This window comes from Lethenteron reissneri, chromosome 49, assembly GCF_015708825.2.
Source record: "Lethenteron reissneri isolate LAM-NWPU_2019-01 chromosome 49, ASM1570882v1, whole genome shotgun sequence".
Classification (NCBI taxonomy): Eukaryota; Metazoa; Chordata; class Hyperoartia; order Petromyzontiformes; family Petromyzontidae; genus Lethenteron; species Lethenteron reissneri.
This window is the reverse complement of record NC_083827.1, coordinates 7,998,214-8,022,799: the sequence shown is the minus strand read 5'-3', so window position 1 is coordinate 8,022,799 and position 24,586 is coordinate 7,998,214. Positions and strand designations below refer to the sequence as shown.

General features: G+C 50.3%; 1 protein-coding gene across 1 annotated transcript; it reads left to right on the top strand.

Moving 5' to 3' along the window:
- The first annotated feature begins 3,477 nt into the window (after positions 1 to 3,477).
- LOC133354868 (GSK-3-binding protein-like) lies at positions 3,478 to 3,849 on the top strand. Its single transcript, XM_061572020.1, has one exon. It carries the CDS (start codon positions 3,478 to 3,480, stop codon positions 3,847 to 3,849), a length of 372 nt encoding a protein of 123 aa, XP_061428004.1.
- The last annotated feature ends 20,737 nt before the right edge of the window (positions 3,850 to 24,586 follow it).

Genomic DNA, 24,586 nt, shown 5'->3' with positions numbered 1-24,586 from the left:
CATTGCTGCGTGCCACATCACAGTGAGAGGTATGCAAGTGGGTTCTTTGGGGGAAATGCTGCACAGTTGAATCTCCAGGCAACCGGTGATCACCGGAAACCCTTGGTATTGTAGGAGGTTGTGGGTTCGATCCCTGACCCTGACGCCTGCATATTTTGAGTTTTGCATGTCTCTCCACGTGGTCACGTGGATTTCCCTCCGAATTTTGAAACAGACGTTTATAGTATTTGTTAGAAATATCCACGTGGTTAAGCAGCTTCGTTGAGCTGTCATTTGTGACCAGGTCGCTTCTAAAAAAATGTATATAGCTCAGTGGGCCTTACCTGGTAAAATAAAAAGTTTAGTTTAATTAAGTTTTAGTTTATATTATGCATTCCATGCGGTACATACAGAGCGTCTAAACGCGGCCACATCTTCAAGACACTGTGTAGAAACAGTTAAAGACAGTAAAACTAACAACAACACCACAGTTGCCCAGGTTGGATGCGAGGGAGGAAACAAGTTGGGGTGGGTCACGAGGAATGTCTGACGATCCAATGGGCACTGCGGAATCCGATAATCGTTGTTTTTTTGCACAACCACCAGAAAGCCATCGGAAGGATAAAAAAACAACTATTGAGGCAGCAACCACTTTGTGGTCTATTCCACTCGAGCTGTTCCAGCTTTCATTTTAATTTTGTGGCAATAAAAGGAGCAGGCGTTCCTGGAGAAGTGTGCTGCGAACGGAGATAACCACTGCACCAAGGATTGGTTTTGCCATGTGGAGACCATGCGATTTTAAAAATTATTCACCCTTATTTTTGGGGGGCAAAACATTTGCTGACGTCTGCATTGGCAAATGTTTTGCCACAACAGACACAAGCAAATCCATCAGCAACAACTGCACAATTTTGGAGGGCATTTAATTTTCGACCGTATAGCTACGGTCTGAATTTGCCACGAAAGTTGGGGCACACCTTACCCAGAAATATGAATGCACCAAAAAAAATAACTAAAATGAAATACATTATTTTCAGAAAACATATAAGAATAACCTCAAATGACTGTTACAGGTTATCTTTCTAATTTGGTGCATTCTCCGTTGTGTATCATGTATGTTATACTGTGTATAGGGTGGTCCAAATCTCTTGTGACCCCATGTATGTCTCCAAAACGTAATGTATTCAAGCAAGGTTTATTTTAAGCAGAAATAAATATAAAAGGAGAAGAAAATGTTGGGAGTCAATTCATTGGGGGTGGGTCACAAGACATCTGGACCAAACTGTACATCATACTTGCTCTGCAATCGCTTCCGTTACCGAGTAATCATCTCAAAGACCCCTTTGTCCTGGCACATCGAGATGCTTCTTGCATCGTGCTTTCACTCGTTACAAAACATCAGCTCGAAACAAAAAATGAACGCGCGTGACATCATGCTGCCCTGCTCAGTGTGCGCGCGTGTACGATCCCTCTACCTTGCGAAGCTGCAGGTGATCTTGCCCACCTCGCCCTCTGATCTCTTCGCAATGTCTCGCGAGCGCCTCTGTTGCTGCTTCGTGCCGTCAGCGACTTGTGGCTCTGGGTGGGTTTTTTTTATCGTCTCTCCACGTCACCGGGAGACGGAAAATTAAACGGGCGGGGTTCAGCACCACGCCTCTCTCCTCCTCATCCAGGTGAGCGTCGATCCGCTGCAGGTGAGTTCAAGTTGAAGTGCATTTATTAGGTATAGCCCTGTGAGCCATTCGGCTCTTGAATCGGGTGCAACCGCAACAAACAAAAAAACTAAAACATGAACAAAAAAACATCTTAAAGTGAATATGTGACTGAGTGCAAACAGAAAATCCAAGAAAAGGAAGCAAAATATTGCAGAAAAAAACACCGTACACCAACGCTGTGTGCAAAAATCCCAGTGGGATGCAAGTCAAACAACCAACAACAACCACAAGACAACTTAGATTAAGGCCATCAGTCTAGCTCTGTACTACAACAAACAAACATGGCTAAACCAATACACTTTTCGAAATCACCAAAATAAAGCCACGAAACCAATGAAACAGTGAGCATAGGAACTGTGACGGAATTTTCACAATAAGGGGGTGGTTTTGCTGCTTTCACGAAAGCGAATGAAGCGTGGTGTCACGTAGCGTCTTAAGACGCCACCGATGCATCTCGAGAATGCGAACGCGCAGAAAGAGACATTTATTTAAAGTCAATACAGAGCCGGTCGTACGAGTTGCTGTGTGTGAGTCTATAGGGGCCTCCGTCAGTCAATACAATATACTGTCGATTTATTTAGCAACTACACCTCAAGATAGCGGACAGAAGCACTGGGCATATTTATTTTATATTCTTTGGTTCTTTCGGTAAAATCACGTAGGTGAAAAAATGAAATAAAAAATAAAGTAAATTATTTTTAATTTTTAAATTTTTTCACCTACGTGACTTTACCGAAAACCCGAAAGAATATGGATCCTTGCAGTCACGAAAACTTCAAATCTAGAATGACATATTGATTTTATAGATGCAGTCAGTCATTGTACCTGGACGTGAACACATGTAGAGTAGACAATCTCACACGCATGCGGAGAATACAAAGGCAGGTACGAGTCTCGACTTGAATAGGGGTATGGATTTGAAAGCACGGATTACGAGTTCAAGGGAGTTCTCGCCTATGGGAGTGGCAAACGATGAATGCCATCGCTACTGTGTAAACATGAAACCTAATATTTAACTAAAATGTAAAAAAATAACTTTTGGAGACCAGCGTAGAAGAAATATTCTTGCCAAATCATAATTCCCCGGTAAAGTCACCTAGAAGGGAAATAATAAAATAATAAAAAATATATTATTTCCCTTCTATGTGACTTTACAGAAAGAACCAAGAATATAAGTTATAGACTCTTTGGCTTTTTGAAGCTATTAACTTACATTTGTTATCATGTTGCAGTGTATTATTTATTATGTTTCCATTAAAAACGATAGTCCCATGTCAGTGTTAACGTTTTTTTGAAGCACTCAGTATAACATATTACGGTTTTGGCCAATAGCCCTTTGCAGTATTTTACAGCACATCATTTCAGAATCTAAACAAATACCTTTACATATTCTCTCTTTATTATATTTCTCCTTTTGAGGCAGTGTTATTGACCAATTTGTAAACAACAACAACAACAAACAAACGAAAAAATAGTTCCCCAAAAATCCTGACCGCGTGACGTCACCACGCCCTATTTAAACCGCGCGATGACGTCACCGCCGCCGTCCAACATTCCCTCGTGACGTCATTACGTTGGCCGCACCCCGCAGCGCGACGTGACGTCAGGGGGTTGTCCGCGTGACGTCACGGCGAGGCGGGCATTGTTGTTGTTGTTGTGAGTGTCCCACGTGCTCGCCGAGTAGGCGGAGTGGGAGGAGGAGGAGGCCGACGTTGCATCCCTCCGAGCGCCGTCTCTTTGTCTCGGCGCGCAAGCAGCAGCAGCAACAACAACAACAAGCGCAATGCCGTGCGACGATGAGGACAGCAGCAGCAGCAGCAGCAGCGGCGGCAGCGTGGACGAGCTGGCGACCCGCATGGCAGAGTCACTGCGGCTGAAGATGCCACGAAGGGCGGCGGCGGCTCAGCGAGCCCGCGCCGCCCCTTACCCGGCTCGCCGCGAGCCTCCTCCTCCACCCTCCCTCGCCGGGGGTGCCCTCGGTGTGCCGCCGCCGGGGGGGGGAGCCTCCCTCGGGGGTCTCTCTCCGGGGTCGGCGTCCCCTGGGCGGCCCGAAGAGCCGGAGCCCGAACCCCGCGATGTCCTCTACGAGCTGCTGATGAGCGGCAATTTGATCAAAGAGGCCGTGAATCGACTCCGGGCCACGTGCCGCGCGTGAAGGATGCAGGCGAGCTGGAGTTGTGGAGGTGAATGAGTCGTGTTTCGTTCGTTGGTTCGTTCGTTCGTTCTCCGTCATTCTGTCGTCTTTGTTCATTCGTTTCACGAGAGCTTGTTAGAATAATAAGATGGTCATTTGTGAAGTGGTGTTTTTCGTATGCTTGGTTATTTCGGTAAAGTCACCTGATGATGATGGCTTGTGTTGTAATCGAAACGTCGTGAGAATTTTATTGTTTTATTTTTTATAATTTTTTTATTTCCCCTTCTACGTGACGTTACAGAAAGAACCAAGAATATGAATCCATGCAGTCAGGAAAGGTTTAAATCGAAAATTAAGATCCTTATTCAAATAATCTTAAGAGCCCTATTCAGACAAAGGTCTATTGGAAGAGGGACCTGGGATGCAAGCCAAAAACATGTTTCAGCGTACGATGAACAACAAATGTAACGAAACATTCAAACACAAAAACAATCGTATTCTTGGTTATTTCGGTAAAGTCACGTAGAAGAGAAATAATAAACATAAAATATAATATGAAAAATAAAACATAAAAAGAAAACGATAAAATTCTCACGACGTTTCGATTGCAACACAAGCAATCATCATCAGGTGTGACACCCACAGCAAGCAAATTTTCTTGTTTTTCGCTTGCTGTGAAAAAAAATATTGCTGTGGGTTTCACACCTGATGATGATGGCTTGTGTTGCAATCGAAACGTCGTGAGAATTGTATTGTTTTATTTTTTATAATTTTTTTATTTCCCCTTCTACGTGACGTTACAGAAAGAACCAAGAATATGAATCCATGCAGTCAGGAAAGGTTTAAATCGAAAATTAAGATCCTTATTCAAATAATCTTAAGAGCCCTATTCAGACAAAGGTCTATTGGAAGAGGGACCTGGGATGCAAGCCAAAAACATGTTTCAGCGTACGATGAACAACAAATGTAACGAAACATTCAAACACAAAAACAATCGTATTCTTGGTTATTTCGGTAAAGTCACGTAGAAGAGAAATAATAAACATAAAATATAATATGAAAAATAAAACATAAAAAGAAAACGATAAAATTCTCACGACGTTTCGATTGCAACACAAGCAATCATCATCAGGTGTGACACCCACAGCAAGCAAATTTTCTTGTTTTTCGCTTGCTGTGAAAAAAAATATTGCTGTGGGTTTCACACCTGATGATGATGGCTTGTGTTGCAATCGAAACGTCGTGAGAATTGTATTGTTTTATATTTTTTTTAAAATTTGTATTTTCCCTTCTACGTGACTTTACCGAAAGAACCAAGAATATGAATCCCTGCAGTCACGAAAGCTTTAAATCTAAATTGAGTTTTTCGTTCATTTATCCGTTCATTGCTTTCTTCATTCACTCATTCTTGTTTTGACCATTCAACCGTTCTTGTCATTGATTTACGGTCGTTCAGTTGTCGATTGTTTTTTCTTCATTCACTCATTCAATGGATGCATTGTTAATTCACTAATTGATTCGTCACATTTGTATTAACTCATTCATTGCCTTGTTTATTTGTTCATTCATCGGTTGACCTTGTAAGTTCAGTCGATTCGTTGTCGTGTTCATTCGTTCACTCATTCCTTCGTTGCCTTGTTCACACACTCGTCAATTCCTTAATTTCCGTATGCTTTGCTTAATAGACCAATGTGATCGTTTGTTGATTTGTTAGTATAATTTCCCATTCCGTTGGCCAATTCACATGTTAATTTATTACTTTATCCGCCTATTCAACCGTTCATTTAGTTTTGGTTGGTCAGTTCCTTCGCATGTTCAATTGTTCATTAGGTTTTTATTTTAAATGTAAGTTATTCTCCCTGAAATCTTGGGCTTTCATCCAACACGTGGATAAATCGTGGCCCAAAAATGTTGACGGTCACGACGCGATTTGAGTCATTCAGGCATTCCTTAAATCCCCCTCTCAAGATGGAAAAGTCCCCTGGTGGCCTTCCCATCACCTTTGGGTGGGAATCGCCGATAAGAAACAAAATAAATGTTGCGTAATCTTCTTCGCTTCCTCTCTCGCGCATGCATTTCCTCTGCAGCACCTTTCACAATCATCAAGATGTGCCTGCCCCCTCTCCCCTTGCCTCCTTTTGTCCACCGCTACATCACGAGGCCATCTCCCCCACTGCGTTAAGGATCGTGGGTGGGGGGGGGGGTGTGATATTTTGACCATACTTCACCGCACCGGTCCACGCGTAGTGTTGAAGGCGCGCGGTGTACAGAGACACGGGAGGCCCTCTCAGTAACGGGACAGCAAGTAACGTGACTTATAGAGGGCTTCTGCTGCCAAAACGTGGCACCGTTGCGATGGGTTGCCCTGACAAGGGGAACCATTATATCCATGCTCAAGTTTGCGTAGCTTCATAGATCTCTGATTATGGCCACTGGCCGGCTTCATCCGGTGGCTTTGTGCTGTAGCTACGACGCATTAGTATTTGCAATCCAGGGGTTAGATTCGATCTCGACACGCAGCGCGGGTGGGGTGCTCGCCCACACCTCCTCTGAGTTTATCTGCCGAGTGTTGAAGGGTGGACCAAAATGCCCCCTCTCGCATCCAGGTGGTGGGCTCCTAAGTAGCTCCCCAAGGCCGTAGCCATGGAGTCAACATTGGGGGGACCAAATCTTCCAGGGGGTCTGGGGGTCCCCCCCCCCCCGAAAAAAAAATCTAAATTTGAAAACTAATTTCCTGCCTAAAATACTACAAAATTCACTAACACATGGGATGAACTTTTAATTCATTTTTAACAATAATGTCTAATAGTGTATTGTATTACATTGCTTGTTTCATTGTATGTAATGGCAGAGATTAGGGAATCATAAAGTACAACTATAACCAAAAATCATATTAACAGAAATCTATGCATTGTTATATGAAGACAAGTCCAGATATTGTGGCCAAGGTTTTAGCAAATTGTTGTTTTTATTTACATAGCATCGCAATTATTATGTTTACAAATATTTTTTATAGCAACATATTTGGGGGGGGACATTTTGAGCATATTTGATTATTGGGGGGGATGTGTCCCCCCCCAATATCTATTGTAATTACGGCCTTGTAGCTCCCTATAGTGAACGCCACTCCACAAGAAGTGGGCGAGAGCAAGCGATTGTGTAGGGCTTCACATTTGTCTCTTGTGTCATCATTAGCAACAGCATGTCCACTTGCTCTAAAAATTACAACCCTTGTAATCGGATAAGAAGAAAGCGGGCATTGCCCCAATTTAGAGCAAAGGGCTCTGGGTAGATCGCTACTTTTAAGAACCCATTGTTGTGTTTTGTAAACCCAATGCCGGCTGCACGCGTCTCCACGCCATGTCAGTTATGGGGGAGTTGTTTGACCATACTTTATACCACACTGCTCAGTGCAGGAACCAAACAGATGAGAAAAGAAAGTGGTTTTGGACAGGGATTCTTTGCTCGGAAGGGATTTTATTTTATTTTAGTTTCATCCACGCGCGGTCAAGAGACTAATGACGGGGAGTGCCAACTGGAGGAGTGAATGCGTCCGACAGAACATCCTCTGCGGAGATGGAGCAATGAAGCCGGCTCGTGTGTGTGTGTGTGTATAAGCGCTGGACCCATTTTTTTGCATCGCTCAAAGCTGCGAAAGATCACTGTTCAGCTCGTGGTTGGGCTTCATCCCGCAGTGGATATATCGCGGCTGGTGAGAAAGAACACAGATGAAAACGGAGGTCGCCTCGATAGCACATGCGGCAGGCGTCTATGGGTTGTAATAATGGCGTCGATAAGCTCTTGCTGTAACCTTGGCCTCAGGGGATGTGACAACTTCCCGATTCTAATGCGTATGTGTGCAATGATGAAACACGGATTGCATAACAAATCTTGCTTTATAGCCCCCTCTATGCTGAGTTTGTATCCGATCAAATCGCCTGCGACGTCGTGTAAGCCATTATCGTCATACCCCAGAAGCTGAGCATGGCCGGGATGGGATGGTCCTTGAGTGGGGGGGGCGCCACGCACGACAATCTACAACTCGCATCGTAACAATAGCCTGATTACTAATCTAGTATATAATTACAATCACTCCCCCCTTGAATCTTTGCACCTGATGACGTCACCCTGCTGCTGCTCTATATAAGAACGGGAGACACAGCAGAGCCTCACCATTCTGGCGAATTGCCCGATGATGCTGGATGCAATTACCAGCGAAACGTCGTACTCAAATTGTAAATGTTGTGGCTTCAACACACCGGTGGGCTAAAGCAGTGAACTATTTGTCTTTTGTCAACGTGACACTTTTTTACTGATTGGCCGTGTCGGGTGGTGGAGGGTTACGACACATTTATAAATAACGCGATCTAAACCCAAAAACGTTGATTATGGATAACATTGGTCGCGAAAGCCTACGTGTTAAACTGACGACAAGTGCCGCCGACTGTGCAGGCTACGGGGCTGCGTAGTGGGTGAAGTGCGTTGTTGTTGTTGTGAATGTGTCTGCTCTTTAGCCTCTCTCCTCCAAATCCTTCGTTGACCCACGTTGACCAAACGTGGTGAAGCGTGGTCAAATATAACCCCCTGCCAATGACCCGCAAATTGTGCAGGAGTCCCTTCATCCAGCAGTGAATGGACGCATGGGCCTGTGCCGTGTACACGATGAGCTGTGACTCCGCGGGAGCTTTCTGTTTTTTTTTACGGTGATTAATTTTGGAAGGTAAACGTCCCCTCGACAGAGTTTGTCACCAAAATTTGCCTGATAGCAATTATTAAGAGGCAGGCGTTTCAGGCGAATGGAAATTCTTCCAAGCTGAGAGTTGAGCAATTGAATGGTTGTAGTTGGATATTGCACATTTTACACTCTGGGGTCCTGATGCCTGATAAAGCTGGAGACTTTTAAGGGTTAACATGTGAACACTTTGAATTAATATGAACACATTGAGTGTAAAAAATAACCCTTATGAATAAAAAAAAATTTCTAACAAAATTCAGCAAATTTGTGCATGTTGCTGCTAATGCAGTCAACAATAACTATAATCGTGACAACTTTGATTGAACAACAAAACGAAACGGGTAATACATTTAAAAAACAACCGAATGTGCATCGACTCTAAGGGGTTAATTTAGTTTGATTTAATGCAGTTTTCTTTAAGCATCAATGGAAATTAACAATATGCTGTTATTATTGTGTGGTGCAAACGTCACAGTATATTTAACATTTTAAAAAGAATAGAACGTGACAACCCTTACTAGTTGGCTGTGTCGGGTGGTGACGGATTTTAACGACACATTTATATATTTACCCAATCTCACCCAAAAACCTCTATTATGGAGAATAGAACTCCAAATAAATAAATAATGTGGCTTTTTGCAACAAGCTGTAGGTTTGCTACATTCGCGATTCCATCCCTGTCGTTGCATTGCCTGGAGTATTGAACACGAGAATTCCCCAGCGGCTATAAATATTCAAACAAAGCCAAAAATGCAGACGCTGCAAAAATACGCAACTACTTGCAATCGGAGATAACGATGAAAAAAAAAACCGAGGTGCAGAAGGAAATTAAATAACATGAAAAACTTGACGCTTTAGTTGCAGAACCTAAGAGGTCGCGTGTGGCGTAGCTTTGACCTCAAAGCAACACCATCTCTTCCTGTCGACTTCTCGTAATTAGCTGACCAGTCCGGCCTCTGAGAACTGTGAGGTTGGATTACTTCTAGGAATGGGTGGCTGACTCAACACCGCAGACCATGTGACGTGCGAACGTTCCCGCCACCACCACCACCGAGCCCCCGGCTCAGTGGTGCGGAACCGTTAGGGGACAACCGTGAATGAACGTAGTTCGATCCTGACCCTGACAATGCCTGCTGTATATTTGGAGCTTGCGTGTCTCTCTTTCTCGCCGTGGTGAGATGTTAACTACCTCGCCTGGTATACAGGAGGTCGAGGGTTCGATCCCGACCCTAACGAACCCGACCCTGACGATGCCTGCTGTATATTTGGAGCTTGCGTGTCTCTCTTTCTCGCCGTGGTGAGATGTTAACTACCTCGCCTGGTATACAGGAGGTCGAGGGTTCGATCCCGACCCTAACGAACCCGACCCTGACGATGCCTGCTGTATATTTGGAGCTTGCGTGTCTCTCTTTCTCGCCGTGGTGAGATGTTAACTACCTCGCCTGGTATACAGGAGGTCGAGGGTTTGATCCTGACCCTAACGATCCCGACCCTGACGATGCCTGCTGTATAATTTGGAGCTTGCGTGTCTCTCTTTCTCGCCGTTGTGAGATGTTAACTACCTCGCCTAGTATATAGGAGGTCGAGGGTTCGATCCCGACCCTAACGATCCCGACCCTGACGATGCCTGCTGTATATTTGGAGCTTGCGTGTCTCTCTTTCTCGCCGTGGTGAGATGTTAACTACCTCGCCTGGTATACAGGAGGTCGAGGGTTCGATCCCGACCCTGACGATGCCTGCTGTATATTTGGAGCTTGCGTGTCTCTCTCCCTGTGGTCGTGTGGACTTTTCTCCGTGTCCTCCGGTTTTTCCCTCCACATTTAGAAGCGTGGGTTTTAAGAGTATTTGGCTGCTATAAATTTCCACGTGATGAGCCACTTTGTTAAACGATCATTTGTGGCCAGGTCGCTTCTGAAAAAGACCTATATAGCTCAGTGGGTCTTACCTGGTAAAAGAAAAAAATATATTTAAATACTTTCAACCAATGGTGCCGAGTTATTTAAAGTTTCTCCGCTCCCTTGCTTGCGTTGTTTCGCTGGTTTGTGTTGGCTTTCACGCTTGCGTACGAGCAGCCTTGCACCTGTTGGCATTGTTCCATTGAACGTGTTTGTGTGTACGTACGTATGTTGAACTTCTTTCGTACTGTTCGCAGCCAACCGTGCTCATTTAAGGTGCGTGTTTGTTCGTCTGCGCAGTTATCTGAGATGTAATGGAGGGCAGGGGCGGCCCTGATAAAACAAAAGCACTGACAATGCATTTTGTTTTAATCAGGATATAGAAACGTATTGTTGACTCGTGTGTCGTTCGCCTACGTGGAATGGAGGGCGCAGGCATCGAAAGTGTTTTTTTAATTGATTCTCACAGTAATCGGTTTGCTTCCCAACACACTTGCGGTTACGGAAGCACAGAGTCACTGACCCTCAACGAGTCAGAGGAAGCAAGTTCGTAATTAAAACGGCGCATGCACATTTATATTCTTGTTTTATTTTTCAAGCACCGTTCATCCACATCCCGAATAATCTTTCCACGGATTATAATCAATTATGGAGAGTTGACCGTATACACACACACTGAATTGTAAACATTACGGATTGACGAATATAACGTTCTAGTGGATTCCCATCGTTGCAAACTTTAGAAATTCAATCTCATCGGGTGGAACGCTTCATTAGGTGTTTACCAAGGCAGGGGACCGAGGGGGTCAGAGGTCAGAGCAGTGAGCCCAGCATCACTAAGATCCTGGGTTTGAATCTGGGTTTCAGCTGCCCTGTTTAAATTGGGTTCTGAAATGTAAGTTGTTGATCTCAGCCTGGCCACCAATGACTGCACAAAAACAAACAACATTACATTTGGTTTTGCACTTAATTTTGAATACACTTCCAGCTGTCAGAATTAAAAACATTAGTTTTCTGCAACAACAACAAAAATCATTCTCTCCGTAGCAGGGCATGCGGCAAATTGCAGAGCCCTCCCCACTAGTTTGTAGATTATCAGGACCCTTGATGGGATCACAGAGGTAGTTCTGCTTTACCACCATTCTCCAACACGGGGGTCATGCATTGCTCCCTGAGATTTCTGAATTGATTATTCACCTCATGCCCCCACGACACCATTAACCCACTGGAACTTGAAAGCCCCCGTTTATCAGCAGGCGGCTGCTTGGGTTTGAACCTCTCCCCCCCCCGCCCACCACCATCTCAGTTGTGCCAGCTCCACCACTGATCTGTGAGCCGCCTGGCCATCTCCAGAGCATGTTCGTGTTTTGACTATCTCTCTTATCACGCCGCCGTTGTCGACCCACAACAAAAAACAAGTTCCGTTGAAACCTCTGCCAAAGTATCTGTTCCTGACTTCTGACTTTTTTGTTGCCAAGTCAGACAAAAAGGAATATTTATAGGTTCCACAGTAACGAGACACCAACATGCGGGCTCAAATGTGTTGTCAACTTTCGGAGACCGGTTTGGTTTTAACTGTGCTCGTTCTTGCCAGTCACATTTCTAACGTAGCTCTCCTCTCTAATTTTGTCATCCGCAGGTGGCAGATACGGAACGCCTGGGACATGCAATATTTATTTTGTAAACAACCGTCCGAAGAAGGATCACCGTGTCATCGGGCACGTTGGCTCTCAGCCACGAGAGGCTCCTGCAAAGTGATTGGACCAAGTGCACAACTGTGTGATTTGTTTTTAAATGCAATTTTTAAGAAGAACTTGCAAGCCCTCTTGTCAACAGCACTGCCAAGACACCCGTGGCCCAAAATGCGCCCAAGACGTCGAGCGGACCGAATACGCATCGGGCGTTCCCGCAGCACATTCCGCACAGCGCAAGTGCACGCAAAAGTCTGAGAACTGCAACCACAAATGGTCCAGAAGGCACCGATATTTCGCCATCGTCATGATCAGTATTTTTTTACCATCATAAATATCACCACGATCAATCCACTGCCGAATGAACGCCTCCCCAAGCCGTGACCATCTCAATGTTTTGTGATGTAGCAGTGTGATATCTTAACTGTATTTTAAAAGCACTCTTTGGGCGATCGGTCGCTTCTGTGGAACTCTCTGCCCACAGGGTTGTCACTTCGGTTCATTTGGGGTCTTCAAAGTCACATCACCTAAAAACATTTCTAATGAGAAGGGAATTACCTATGTTCACTTAACCATTTATTGCACAACCCCCTCCCCCCCACTGTCATCGATAAATAACACGCCTTGAGATTGTATGAAAGGCGTTATGTGAGCCGGTAACTATTCTTAAATGTCGCGACAACAAGGGGTTGGTTACGTTGTAGGCCGTGAGAAGCAGTACAGCAAAATCCTCTGTTGTGACCTACTTCTATGCTCCCACATTCACGCCCCTCTCCCGCCTTGTCATGTCGCGTACGCTCACGGCACTTGGCTTAGCCGAGCGCACGCCACGAAAGGACGACATGCGGCGGGGCACAACATTTCGGCAAGTGTATGGGCAGTTGATAATTGGTTTTTTACCCTTCTATCTGGCAACAAAACTGACACCTTTTTACAAGGAGTCATGTTTGCATAGACCGCAATACCTGCAGTCATAATACAAACAAAAGACATAATTCTGATAATGTGCACTGTCAGAGTTATGTCTTTTGTTTGTATTATGACTTGCAGGTATTGCGGTCTATGCAAACATGACTCCTTGTAAAAAGGTGTCAGTTTTGTTGCCAGATAGAAGGGTAAAAAACCAATTATCATTTTTACTGGCAAATGAGGTTCCCATAGTGTATGGACAGTTGTATGCACGTTATTGGGGCGCCATGGTGGCTGTGAGATGTTAACCCCCCTCGCCTGGTATGCAAGGAGGTCGTGGGTTCGATCCCGATCCCGACCCTGACGCCTGCTGTATATTTGGAGTTTGCGTGTTCTCCCCCTGGTTGCGTGGATTTTTCTCCGAAACGTACTTTGGCAGTTGCTATACATTGTCCACGTGGTGAGCCACTTCGTTGAGCTATCGTTTGTGGTAGCCAGGTAGCATCTGAAAAAGACCTATATAGCTCAAGTGGGCCTTACCTGGTAAAATAAAAATAGTAAAAAAATGTAGTATCAGCTGTTTGCCGTTTTTAGCCTTAAGAAATGGGACCTATGTTGTGGGCTTTCTAGACGGAGCTAGTACTTTTAGCACCCGCAGGTACACACGCGAATTATCTATTAGTCTTTATTTGGGGTTCTGACCTCGCTAGAATGGCAGTAATTAACGTGTGAATATTTAGGAGTCTTTTACTGTTACCGACCGACCAACGGGGCCATGTCGTCTTTGTCGCCAGTGATGTGCATTGTCGCGCCGTGCCAGCGGGGATATTTAACGGTGTAACTTGGTCTTGTGATGTCATACCGTTGTTGTGAAGCGCAGGGTTTCAAGGCCTGTAGCGTCATGCCTGCTTGTAAGACCACAGCAGCACTGAACTTTGAACGCTCACAACCCCAGTGGTCTGATAATACGATTCCGGGTGAGCGATTCAAGCCGAGGATTGATTCTCTTCGGTGTTGGGTGTTTTTAAATCGTTTATATTAAGTTCGCTTGCTTGCTTAGGACCGTGCAAATCTTTCGGTCGTTTTTGAACCCACTTCCCATGATCCAATCGAGCTGACATTTTCCACACAGACTCGTTGTGCGTGACAATTAATGTTCGTGAAAAATTTTTTCCTAAATTTTACACTTTTTAGGACAAAAATATATTTAATTACCAATTGCTTAATGGTGCAATGCAATAATCTGACCCATAGGTGGCAGCCATCTCAAGCCAGAGGACGAGAGGACTCTAGCCGCCACGCATATAAAGGATTTATAGTGAAAAACTTTGTTTTTACGGGTTATACTTATTTACTGCTTCGGTCTTCTTTGTACAATAGCATATCATTTTTTTTTTTGCTACCCACAGAATTTGCACACGTCGTAAATGCTCTATTCTTATGCGGTACAGTTCTGTAGAATTTCGGTGAAATGATCCACATACCTAGGAGACACCAAGCGGTCAGCAGTAAGGAAAAACACCGTCGCCAGAACTTTACCCATCTCTCTCATTCGTCGTCTCGTTGACCCCCGCCCCTCTCTCCAAAACGTTTTGGTTTCCGCTGCCTCTGGGAAGGAATTTTTGGCGTTGCCGGCTGCGCGCAATTTGAAACGTAACGCAGCCCAGGGCTCCTCCTCGGATCCGTTCCGCTTGAAGGTGCAGGCCGCATGGGAGAGGGATGCGTCCGGGTTGTAACCGAAGCGCCTGCGTCGTCGCTGAGACTTTACAAGAACAACGACTACGAAAGAAACCATTCCGAACTCTGCAGGGAAACAAAAGCTACGTTTTGAGATGTTTTGTATCGAATTTTCTTTTTTTACTCGTGTAATTTAACTGAACGTTGCTGTACTTTTTTTTCCAGTACAGGATTTGCACTACATGCAAATCGCCATTACGATACGGTGCGTACTGTTATTGTGTTTTATTGTTACTATCAATAATAAGTGTTTATTTAAAGTAAAGTGAACGATGGATTTCGAAACGAATCTTTCAGAGTTTTTAAACGCAACTGCGGCAGTCGACGCGTGCTGACGCTTGCCTCAACAGCAGCAGCAGCAACCGCCACCCACATAAGGACGTTTTTCTTACCACTGCACCACATTTATGACAGGTCACGCTGCAACAGTTCTCCCGATGTGTTTTCCTGTTGCGACGCGCGCTGTTCGGCACAAGGTTCTGATTTGTGCGCTGGGAGCTTCTCGGTTAAGTTCTCCCCGAATGAAGAAGATCTTCCGTTGCGTGGCGCGAAAGGCTTCGGACGCCGTGCCGGATGACAAGGCGGTGCAGGAGCAGCGTGCGGCACAACCCCTCGATAACTCGTCGGGAGAGCGCAGAGGGTTTTCGTTGGCCACTTTTGATGCCTCGCGCCATGGCTAGCAACAAGATCGTCACCTGGTACCTCGTGCAAATGATGACGACAAAGAGTCCACCCGTGTTATAGCCTGCACGGGCTTTCGGGGCAAGTGCTGTTAGCGGGCACCTGTGAAGGCCGGCGCGGTGGACGAGCAGGTGGGTGGCCAGCACCACGCCCGACCGCCTTTGTCTCTCCAGTGGCGATGTTTACAGGTACTTTCTTGAGGCGGAGTCGACCTAGGGCAGGCCCAGGACCGGTTCCGATAATCGTCACTGGTGTTGGCCGTGAGTGGGACGCGGGTTCGTAGCGCAGCGCGCGAACCGGCTACATTACCGCTCCCCGCAACTCGTGCACGAAGACTCTTCCCCCCATAGTCTTAAAAGACTGTTGGAGCAAAATGTTGTTCGTGAGCACCTATGAAAGCCGGCACAGCAAACAAAGGGGGTGCGTGGCTAGCACCACGCCCGGCCGCCTTTGCACGCACGCACACAGCAAGAGTAACGGCTGATAAAGCCAAAGCCATCTCGCCAGGCAAATCAGCTGGATCTGGTGTAAAGGCACATTTATGAAAAAGCCACAACCTCTAACATAAATGTAAAGTATCGTGAGGTGGCCCAAGTGGGTTTGAACCCTTGAGCTGGCACTGCTGAAATGCTGGGGTTTGAACCCAGCCAGCTGTCCAGGATTTAACCAAGTCCTCAAGTGTAGCGAATTAATGGTCTCCGTTGGCTCACCAATGGCTGGACAACGAAAAATAACCGTGCACTTTATTACGTGGTTTTGTACTTAAATCTGGCTACATTCCAGCTCTTGGTAATTCAACATATCGGCGGGGCTGTCCAGCGACTATCAGAATCAAAATATTTATACTAGAGGAATCTGATGAGCTATAAAGATATTTTCGCAAATGTCCAGTGTGGTCGGCTCAGAAAGTAACAAAACAAGCAAAATACAAACACGATAGGAGTGCCGAGTAGAGGAAAGGTAAGTCAATCAGTACAAAATATTAACTCTTTAATTTAACTAGGTGAAGCCCACCGAACTATATTAGCCGCTTGTTCAGAAGCGACTGCCCACAAATGATAGCTCAACCAAGTGGCTTAAGTGGACATTTATAGCAGCCAAATACTCAAACTTTTTTGATGTGGAGGGAAAACCCAAAGGACCTGGAGAAAAAAATCTCGCGACCACGGGGAGAACTTGCAACTCCAAATTTACAGCAGGCGTCAGGGTTGGGATCAAGCCCACGACCTCCTGTATGCCAAGCGAGGTAGTTAACATCTCGCAATGCACGTGGATACGAGACGGTGGTGGTCCCTTAATAAGCAACGTCACAAAGCAGTCTTTGAAGAGCCGCAAGTTTGCCGACCCCAGCACTCGAAGAATGTCTTTAACCTGGAGAAATCCGATGAGCTATGAAGCTATTTTCCTCCCCCAGAAAGGTGGAGTATTGTGTGTGTTGTGCGTGACCGGCACAGTTGCCATGTGTTGCCATGGCATAACTTCCATTGGGTGGCCGGTGGGAGGGGTGACATTTTTGGTTTTCTAGTAACGCGATCTGGGGATATGTGGGGAGGGTCAGATGCAGGCAAGCGCACCGCTGGTGTAAGGAGAAGTCTTGTAAGGGCACGGTCGCGGTTGCTGAACGATGGCCATAATCACGGCCGCCTAACAACGAGGGAATGCACAGTAGAGGGTTTTTTGTTGTTGGGGGTTCGATTGCGTAAATATAAATGTGTCGTTAAACCCACCGCCACCCGACACATCCAGTAAGGTTTGTCACGTAAACAAAACGTGGCAATTCGTTACTAGCACGGCACACCGGTGTGTGTTGGAGAGTAAACACCCACGACATTTACAATTCGAGTCCGACGTTTCGCCAGTCAATACAAACCAGCGTCATCAAGCGATGACCAGGTGATGCCGTTTCACCAGGGCCGTGTAGAGCTACCCTTAAAGTGACTGCCCTTGTCATGCTCGGATGTGAGGAACGGCTGCGGTCAGGGGGTAACTTGGGGGGGTCTGACCCGGCCCCCCTATTTGGACATCTGAGAAAAAAAAGAGCTTGAAACCTCATCGGATTCCTCCAGTATTAAACCACGATTCTGATCCTCGAGTTTGATATTCACGGCACTCTCCATCGTCCGTGCGCGTGCCGTTTTAAAATAACTCGTGCGCTCGATATATTTAGTGTCCGCGTTGGGTTGTTTATTCACGGTTGGAATGACGGCAATCAAAAAACACGAACAACACAACGAGGTTTTGCTCTCGCGGTCAACTGGAGGGCGTCGAAGGATGAGCTCGTGACCTGCAGACGAATTCGAATTTTGAGTTAATCTGATCCAATGCAGTCCTCCTGAGTACTTTGTCAGTTGTGTGATATAGATCCGGGTTCTTGGACTCAAGGCCGAAAATGTTGGGGACCGCTGTCCTAACCCGCATCTCTTAATGTCAAGGCGAGGCGTACATATCAACGGACCGTAGCTGCCGAGTGCCTTTTGCCGGTGACATCTGGCCCCATTGTCCGCCTGTTGAGATACCCCGATGATCGATATTGATAACAGTTTTAAGCACGGGTGTCTATGTACGGAGCGAAAGCCGTTCGACAGATGTAGGGGTGTCAGGGGAAGGATTCCCACCAATAGATGGGTTAGTGGGAGGGGTGATCGAAGAGATATAAGGAGAGAACGGGCGGGAAGAAGGGGCCTTTGGCGGGAACGAGATTGGGACGGCTGGGGGACAGGTGTGGATGGAAGGAAAAGAATAAAGGACGAGACCCCTGCAATCTGGTGTCGGCTCCTACTTTACATCTGGTGGCAGCGGTGGGATCTCATGGCTACAAAGAAAAATCCCCGCGGGAAAGAGCCAAGGGAGGAGGAAGCAGGGGCCGGGGATCCTTCCCATCCCGGGCAACAAGGGGGCCTGCTATCAGAAGCAGCAGCAGGGGGCCCGGATCGCCTGGAGGACACCATGGAGGACCGCATGGCCCGCGTGGAGAGGGCACTCCAGGAGCTCCTACAGAGGCTCCCTATGGGGGACCCGCCAGCACCGGGACCCCCACCCCCACGCGTACTACGGGAGGAGAGGCCACGGGACCCGGAGGCCGACCAGCCGGCCGGGCAACCAACCTCGTCACGCCAGCCGCCGCCGGTCCCGCCAAAACCCCCAGGGCTAACCACCCAACAGGGAGAGCAGGTGGCCGGACGGCCGCGTCGGCTGGGGCCCGTCGACAAGTTCGTGGCTGAGGAAGAAGACTGGGAGGAGTTTGTCCGCCGATTCGAGGCTGCCTTCCACGCTCTCGAGTGGACAGACGAAGAGGCACTACGAGCGCTGCCATCCGTTCTGGGCAAGGAAGCACTCGCCTCTTACACCTCCCTTCCCTCGCACAGCAAGACCACGCTACAGGCGGCCTACGAGGCTTTGGGGGAGATCTATTGCCCGGCGGAAGGGGCCTTTAAACGGTTCCAGGATCGCCAGCGAGGGGCTAAAGAATCCCCTTTATCCTACAGGGGTGCACTGCTCGTGTTGGCGAGGAGAGCTTTCCCTCGCCTGGCTGAAGAAGCGCTCGAGGATCTCGTGGTCGAGCACCTCATCGCCTACGCTTGCCGCGCCGGCGTTGTAATGCCCGTGGTGACGCCGGGGGAACGCACCTCGCTGTGGGCTGCCCGGACCATCCAAGCCCACGAGCAGGTCATGGGCCGGGCGCCACCCGTGGGCCCGGTGGCTGGCGCGGCGGGGGGGAACAGCCGAGCCGTTGCCGCGGCACTACTGGGTCCAGCGACACCAACCGCCGAACCTGCACCGTCGCCACAGGCTGCCTGTGGAGCAGCTGGGGACGGACCCCCGACGTCTGAGACGGAGCCATCGCTACGGGAGGTGTACGCGGCGATCCGGGGACTGGCGGAGCAGAGGGACCAGGGGCGCGACCAACCGCCGCGTCGCTGGCAGCCGCCTCTACAACATCGCGCCGAGCCCCCCCGACGGAACGCCCCGTGGGTCTGCCACCGTTGTGGTCGAGAGGGGCATGTGGCGAGGGGGTGCCGCACAGAGCCGGAGGCCGCCAACGTTACCTGGAACCCGCCGGGGCCGAACGCCGACAGGATCCAGGCGAGTGACGCCTTCCCGCCCGGCCTCTCGGTCGGGCCGAGCAATTATAATTCCGACGCCGCGAACTTACCGGGAGTCTCCTCGGGGTGGGCGCCGTCGGTGTCGTTCCCCGGTCCCCATTGTCCGGGTCGGGGGAAGGGAATCGCGCCGGGGATAGCGCCGGGGCCTGGGATTGCGTCGCGACCAGGGGTGGCGTCGCGACCCGGAGTGGCGTCGCGAACGGACGTGACGTTGCATCCGGGAGTGACGTCGCGGCCAGGAGTGGTGTCGCGGATCGCGCCGGGAATTGCGCCGGGGCCGTGGACCACGTCGGGGATCGCGCCGGGGCCGGAGACCGCGTCGGGAGTCGCGCCGGGGCCGGAGACCGCGTCGGGAGTCGCGCCGGGGCCGGAAGGGACGTCGCGGGCGGACGTGACGTCGCGGGCGGAGGTGACGTCGCGGGCGGAGGTGACGTCGCGGGCGGGCGTGGTTTCACCGGCGGGCGTGACGTCGCGGGCGGGCGTGACGTCCAAGGCGGGCGTGACGTCGCGGGCGGGCGTGACGTCGCGGGCGGGCGTGACGTCGCGGGCGGGCGTGACGTCGCGGGCGGGCGTGACGTCGCGGGCAAGCGTGACGTCGCCGGCGGGCGTGACGTCACCAATTGCCTGCGACGCCGGCGAGTTGCCAGGGGCAACGGCCCGGGGGCGGAGGCAGCCCACAAGATTGACAGTGCGCCCTGAAGCAGTTCCACGGGCCGCCTCACCACCGCTTTGCGGCAGATTGAGACGGAACCAGGGGGACCACGCCCCCGTGACAAAGGGAAGGGAGGGGAGAAGGGAGGGGCTCACGGGAAGGCCCACCCCCCAGTCCCCACTGCCCCCTACAATGGGGGGGGCCCCCCACACCACAAGGGGGGCCCATCCTACGTCACCAAAGGGGGGCAATTTGCACCACACAGAGAGCCCAGCCCGCAACCCAGGGGTAAGCCCACACTATGTAACAAGGGCGCGTTCACCCTGCTGCGACGCACTCCAAAGGGAGGAACCCCATCTTCAGTCCATTCACATCCATCCCCCATCATTTCACCATGCACCACAGGATAACGAGACGCCGCCTGGTCAGTGGCCGGACTCAGCCACACAATGGAGGAAGCTGGCAAGGCGGGTGGTAGCGGCCACGTCAGGAACCTCGGTCCTGGTCGGTGAAATCGCGGGAGTGTCGGCACGTATCTTGGTTGATACGGGGGCATCAGCCACGATCATCTCGAGCACCATGCACGAGATGCTGCCGGATAAAATCTGACCTTTAGTCCCCGTCAAGACAACGTTCATTGCAGCAAATGGAGGCAGCATGGGCTTCCTGGGCCAGGTTGAAGCCCCGATACAGATTGGGCAGCTTTCGGTAGCAGGACCCATCCTTGTCTCCGCAACATTGCCCGTACCCTGCCTGTTGGGGACGGACTTTCTGAGGCGGATGCCAATGAAAATCGATCTGGCCAATGGGCGGGTGGAAGTCCAGGGAACGCATCTCCATTTCCTAAAGGCGGAGGGAGCCAGCCGGGGAGTACCCTACGTGCAGGCTCTGGTCAGTAAGTCTGTCTCCATTCCCCCGGCAGCCCAGATGCTGATTCCGCTGCAATATCGGTCTCCCCTCGTGACAGCCCGACCAGACTCACCCATCCTGGTGTCTCCGGCATCAGCTGCCATGGATCGCCATGCGCTGGTGGGGGCCGAAACTATTGTACAGAGGAACCAGCATCTGTTCATTCAGGTGCTGAACATCTCCGATAGAACAGCGACGGTGCAGGAGGGAACAGTTCTGGCCCACGTTAGTCCCTTGTCACTAGGAGCCCCAGGGACAAAGCCCGAGCTTGTAGGCAGCATCAGCCAGTCCGAGGACAGAGGGGCCGAATCGTGGATGGACCAGCTGGCGGGGCCTGAGCCGGGATTGCCGCCCGACCAGAAACAGCAGCTGCACTCATTATTGCATGAGTTCTCGGACGTGTTCAGCCGGGGACCGTTCGACCTAGGGCGCACAAATCTGTCGCAGCACCACATTAACACGGGAGATGCCGCACCCCTGCGCCAAAACACATATAGAATGAGCCCAATGGAAAAAGGGCACATTCAACAAGCGGTGCAGGAGATGCTGCGGGCCGACATAATTTCTCCATCCTCGAGTCCCTGGGGGGCACCGGTGGTCCTAGTCAAGAAGTCAGACGGGTCACTGAGATTCTGTGTGGACTTCCGACGCCTCAATGCCGTCACGCTGGCCGACGCATATCCCCTACCACGTATTGACGACTCATTGGATGCACTGGCGGGAGCAAAATTTTTCAGTACGCTGGATTTATTGTCCGGGTTCTGGCAGGTCCCACTAGACGCGGACTCCCGGCCTAAAACAGCGTTCCGGACACCACAGGGCCTGTTCGAGTTCAACTGCCTGCCTATGGGCCTCCAGACTGCGCCGGCGACGTTCCAACGCATAATGGAGTTGGCCTTAGCAGGCCTCCAATGGGAAACGTGCCTCATCTACCTGGATGACGTCATTGTCTTCAGCCGATCATTCGAGGAACACATTGACCGATTACGTCAGGTATTCCTGCGGTTCCGGAACGCGAACTTGAAGCTCAAGCCGTCGAAGTGCCACCTTATGCAGTCGTCGGTACGCTACTTGGGCCACGTCGTCAGTGAGTCTGGAGTGGCTACAGACCCGGAAAAGACGGCCTGCGTGAGGGCCTGGGCTGTTCCCACAACGGTTCCAGAGGTACGCCGGTTTGTGGGTTTCGTTTCTTATTACCGCCGGTTCGTACCCAACTTCGCAACCATTGCCAAGCCCTTGCACGTGTTGACGGCGAAGAACCAGAGGTTTTATTGGGGCCCTCTGGAGGAAGAGGCATTCCAGCAGCTGCGCTCACGTCTGACAGATGCACCACCATTGGCTTTTCCGGATTTTGGCCTCCCCTTTATCCTGGACACGGACGCCAGCGATGTGGGCATCGGCAGTGTTTTGTCGCAAGTCCAGCAGGGTCGCGAGGTGGTTATCGCCTATGGTAGTCGCGTGCTTTCATCAGCGGAGCAGCGCTACTGCGTCACACGTAGGGAACTCCTGGCAGTCGTTCACTTCGTGCAGCAATTTCGACCCTACCTGTATGGTCGCAAATTTACGGTCCGCACTGACCACGCGGCCTTGCAGTATTCGCTCCGCATCGACCAGCCTTCGGGCCAGCTGGCCAGATGGATAGAGCGCCTGCAGGAGTACAGGTACCAAGTAGTGCATCGCAAAGGGACCAGACATGCCAACGCAGACGCATTGTCCCGACTGGCGCCCCAGGGCCCTTGTGCATGCACCACAGGCGGGGCACGCTGCAAGGAGGCGAGGCCGGAGGGGACAGTCATCGCTCCCGTACGCACGGCGGAGGACGCACAGGGTGAGGTCCAGCTGACCGACCACGACCTGGGGCTGACCTTGGACGATTGGCGACGGCTACAGCTGGAGGAAGCCCCACTGCGAACGCTACGCGCCTCAGCAGAGGCAGGGGGGGAGGAGTACATCGTATGGGAGGACCTCCTCATGCGATGGGACCCGACAGGGCGCCGACGATGCCTGGTAGTTCCGGAGTCGCTGCGTCAACAATTGGTTATGGACGTACACGGCCGCCAGCTGCTGCACCTGGCGGGGCGGAAGACACTGTACACATTACAGAGTCGGTACTTTTGGCCAGGTATGACCGCTGATGTGCATCGATGGGTCGCTACCTGCGTCGAATGTGCGCGGCGAAAGCCGCCACCCCGGGTAAGCCGGGCGCCCCTACAGCCCATCACGGTGACCAGGGTCAACGAATTGGTTGCGTTGGACATCCTGGGACCACTGCCGGTCACGCCACGGGGAAATAAATACCTGTTGGTCGGAGTCGAGTACTGCACGAGGTGGCCGATGGCGTGGGCCCTCCCGGACCAAACGGCACAGACCATCGCCGATGCCTTCGTGGGAGGCTATGTCCTTGATAAGGGGGCACCGGAGCGGTTGCTCACGGATCAGGGCAGGAATTTCTCCTCACAGCTATTGAAGGACGTCTGCTCTATCCTGGGCACTAAAAAGGTCCGAACATCTCCGTATCATCCCCAGACCGATGGGATGGTAGAGCGGCTTAACCGCACCATAGCGGCCATGCTGTCCCAAGTGGTGGACGAAAACCATTCCGACTGGGACCTCCACATTCCATCTGTCTTAGCGGCGTACAGGGTGGCCCCACACGCGGCGACGGGGTTCTCGCCGTTTTTCCTGATGTACGGACGGGATCCCGTTCCGCCTATTGAGGTGCAGTTGACGGACATTCCCGCAAGAGCCGACGCATGGCCGAAGGCACTAAAGACCTCCCTCATTTATTTGAGAGAGGCCCGCCAAGCAGCCGAGGCCGCATCGGCCACGAGCCAAGAGAGTAATGTACGGATACGGGAGAGGACAGTGACAGCCAAGCCCTTCAAAGTCGGGGACCAGGCATGGCTACACTGTCCTCAGGTGCCGGTTGGCCTCTCACCAAAGCTGCACCGACCCTGGAAAGGGCCGGTCGAGGTCATTAAAGCACTCCGACCGCAGTGCGTCCAGGTCCAACTGGGTAAGCGACGATGGTTTGTACACCCCACCCGCCTTAAGCCATACATCTCTCCACCGTCATCTTCACCAACATCACCACCAACATCACTGCCAACATCATCATCATCCCTACCCAGGCCAAGGTCGCCGACCACCACGCACCGACCGGCAGGGGGTTCGGTGCCCTGTGTTCCCTTGTCACCTACAGCACCCCATGTGAGGCCTGACGGAGCGGCGGCACGAGCGGGGGCCGGAGAGACAGCGGCGCCGGGCAAGGCGACACCAGCACCACCGAACCAGGGACCGCGACGAGAGGGCCTTCGAAGGAGGGGGCCGCCACGGTCATCTGCTGCCTGTGGATGTCCGGGCTGTTACGGGATGCTGGCTGGAGACCTGGGCAGGCCGCGCAATTGATTTCGTTGTGTTATGTTGCATTGTATGGTTGTGGGGGG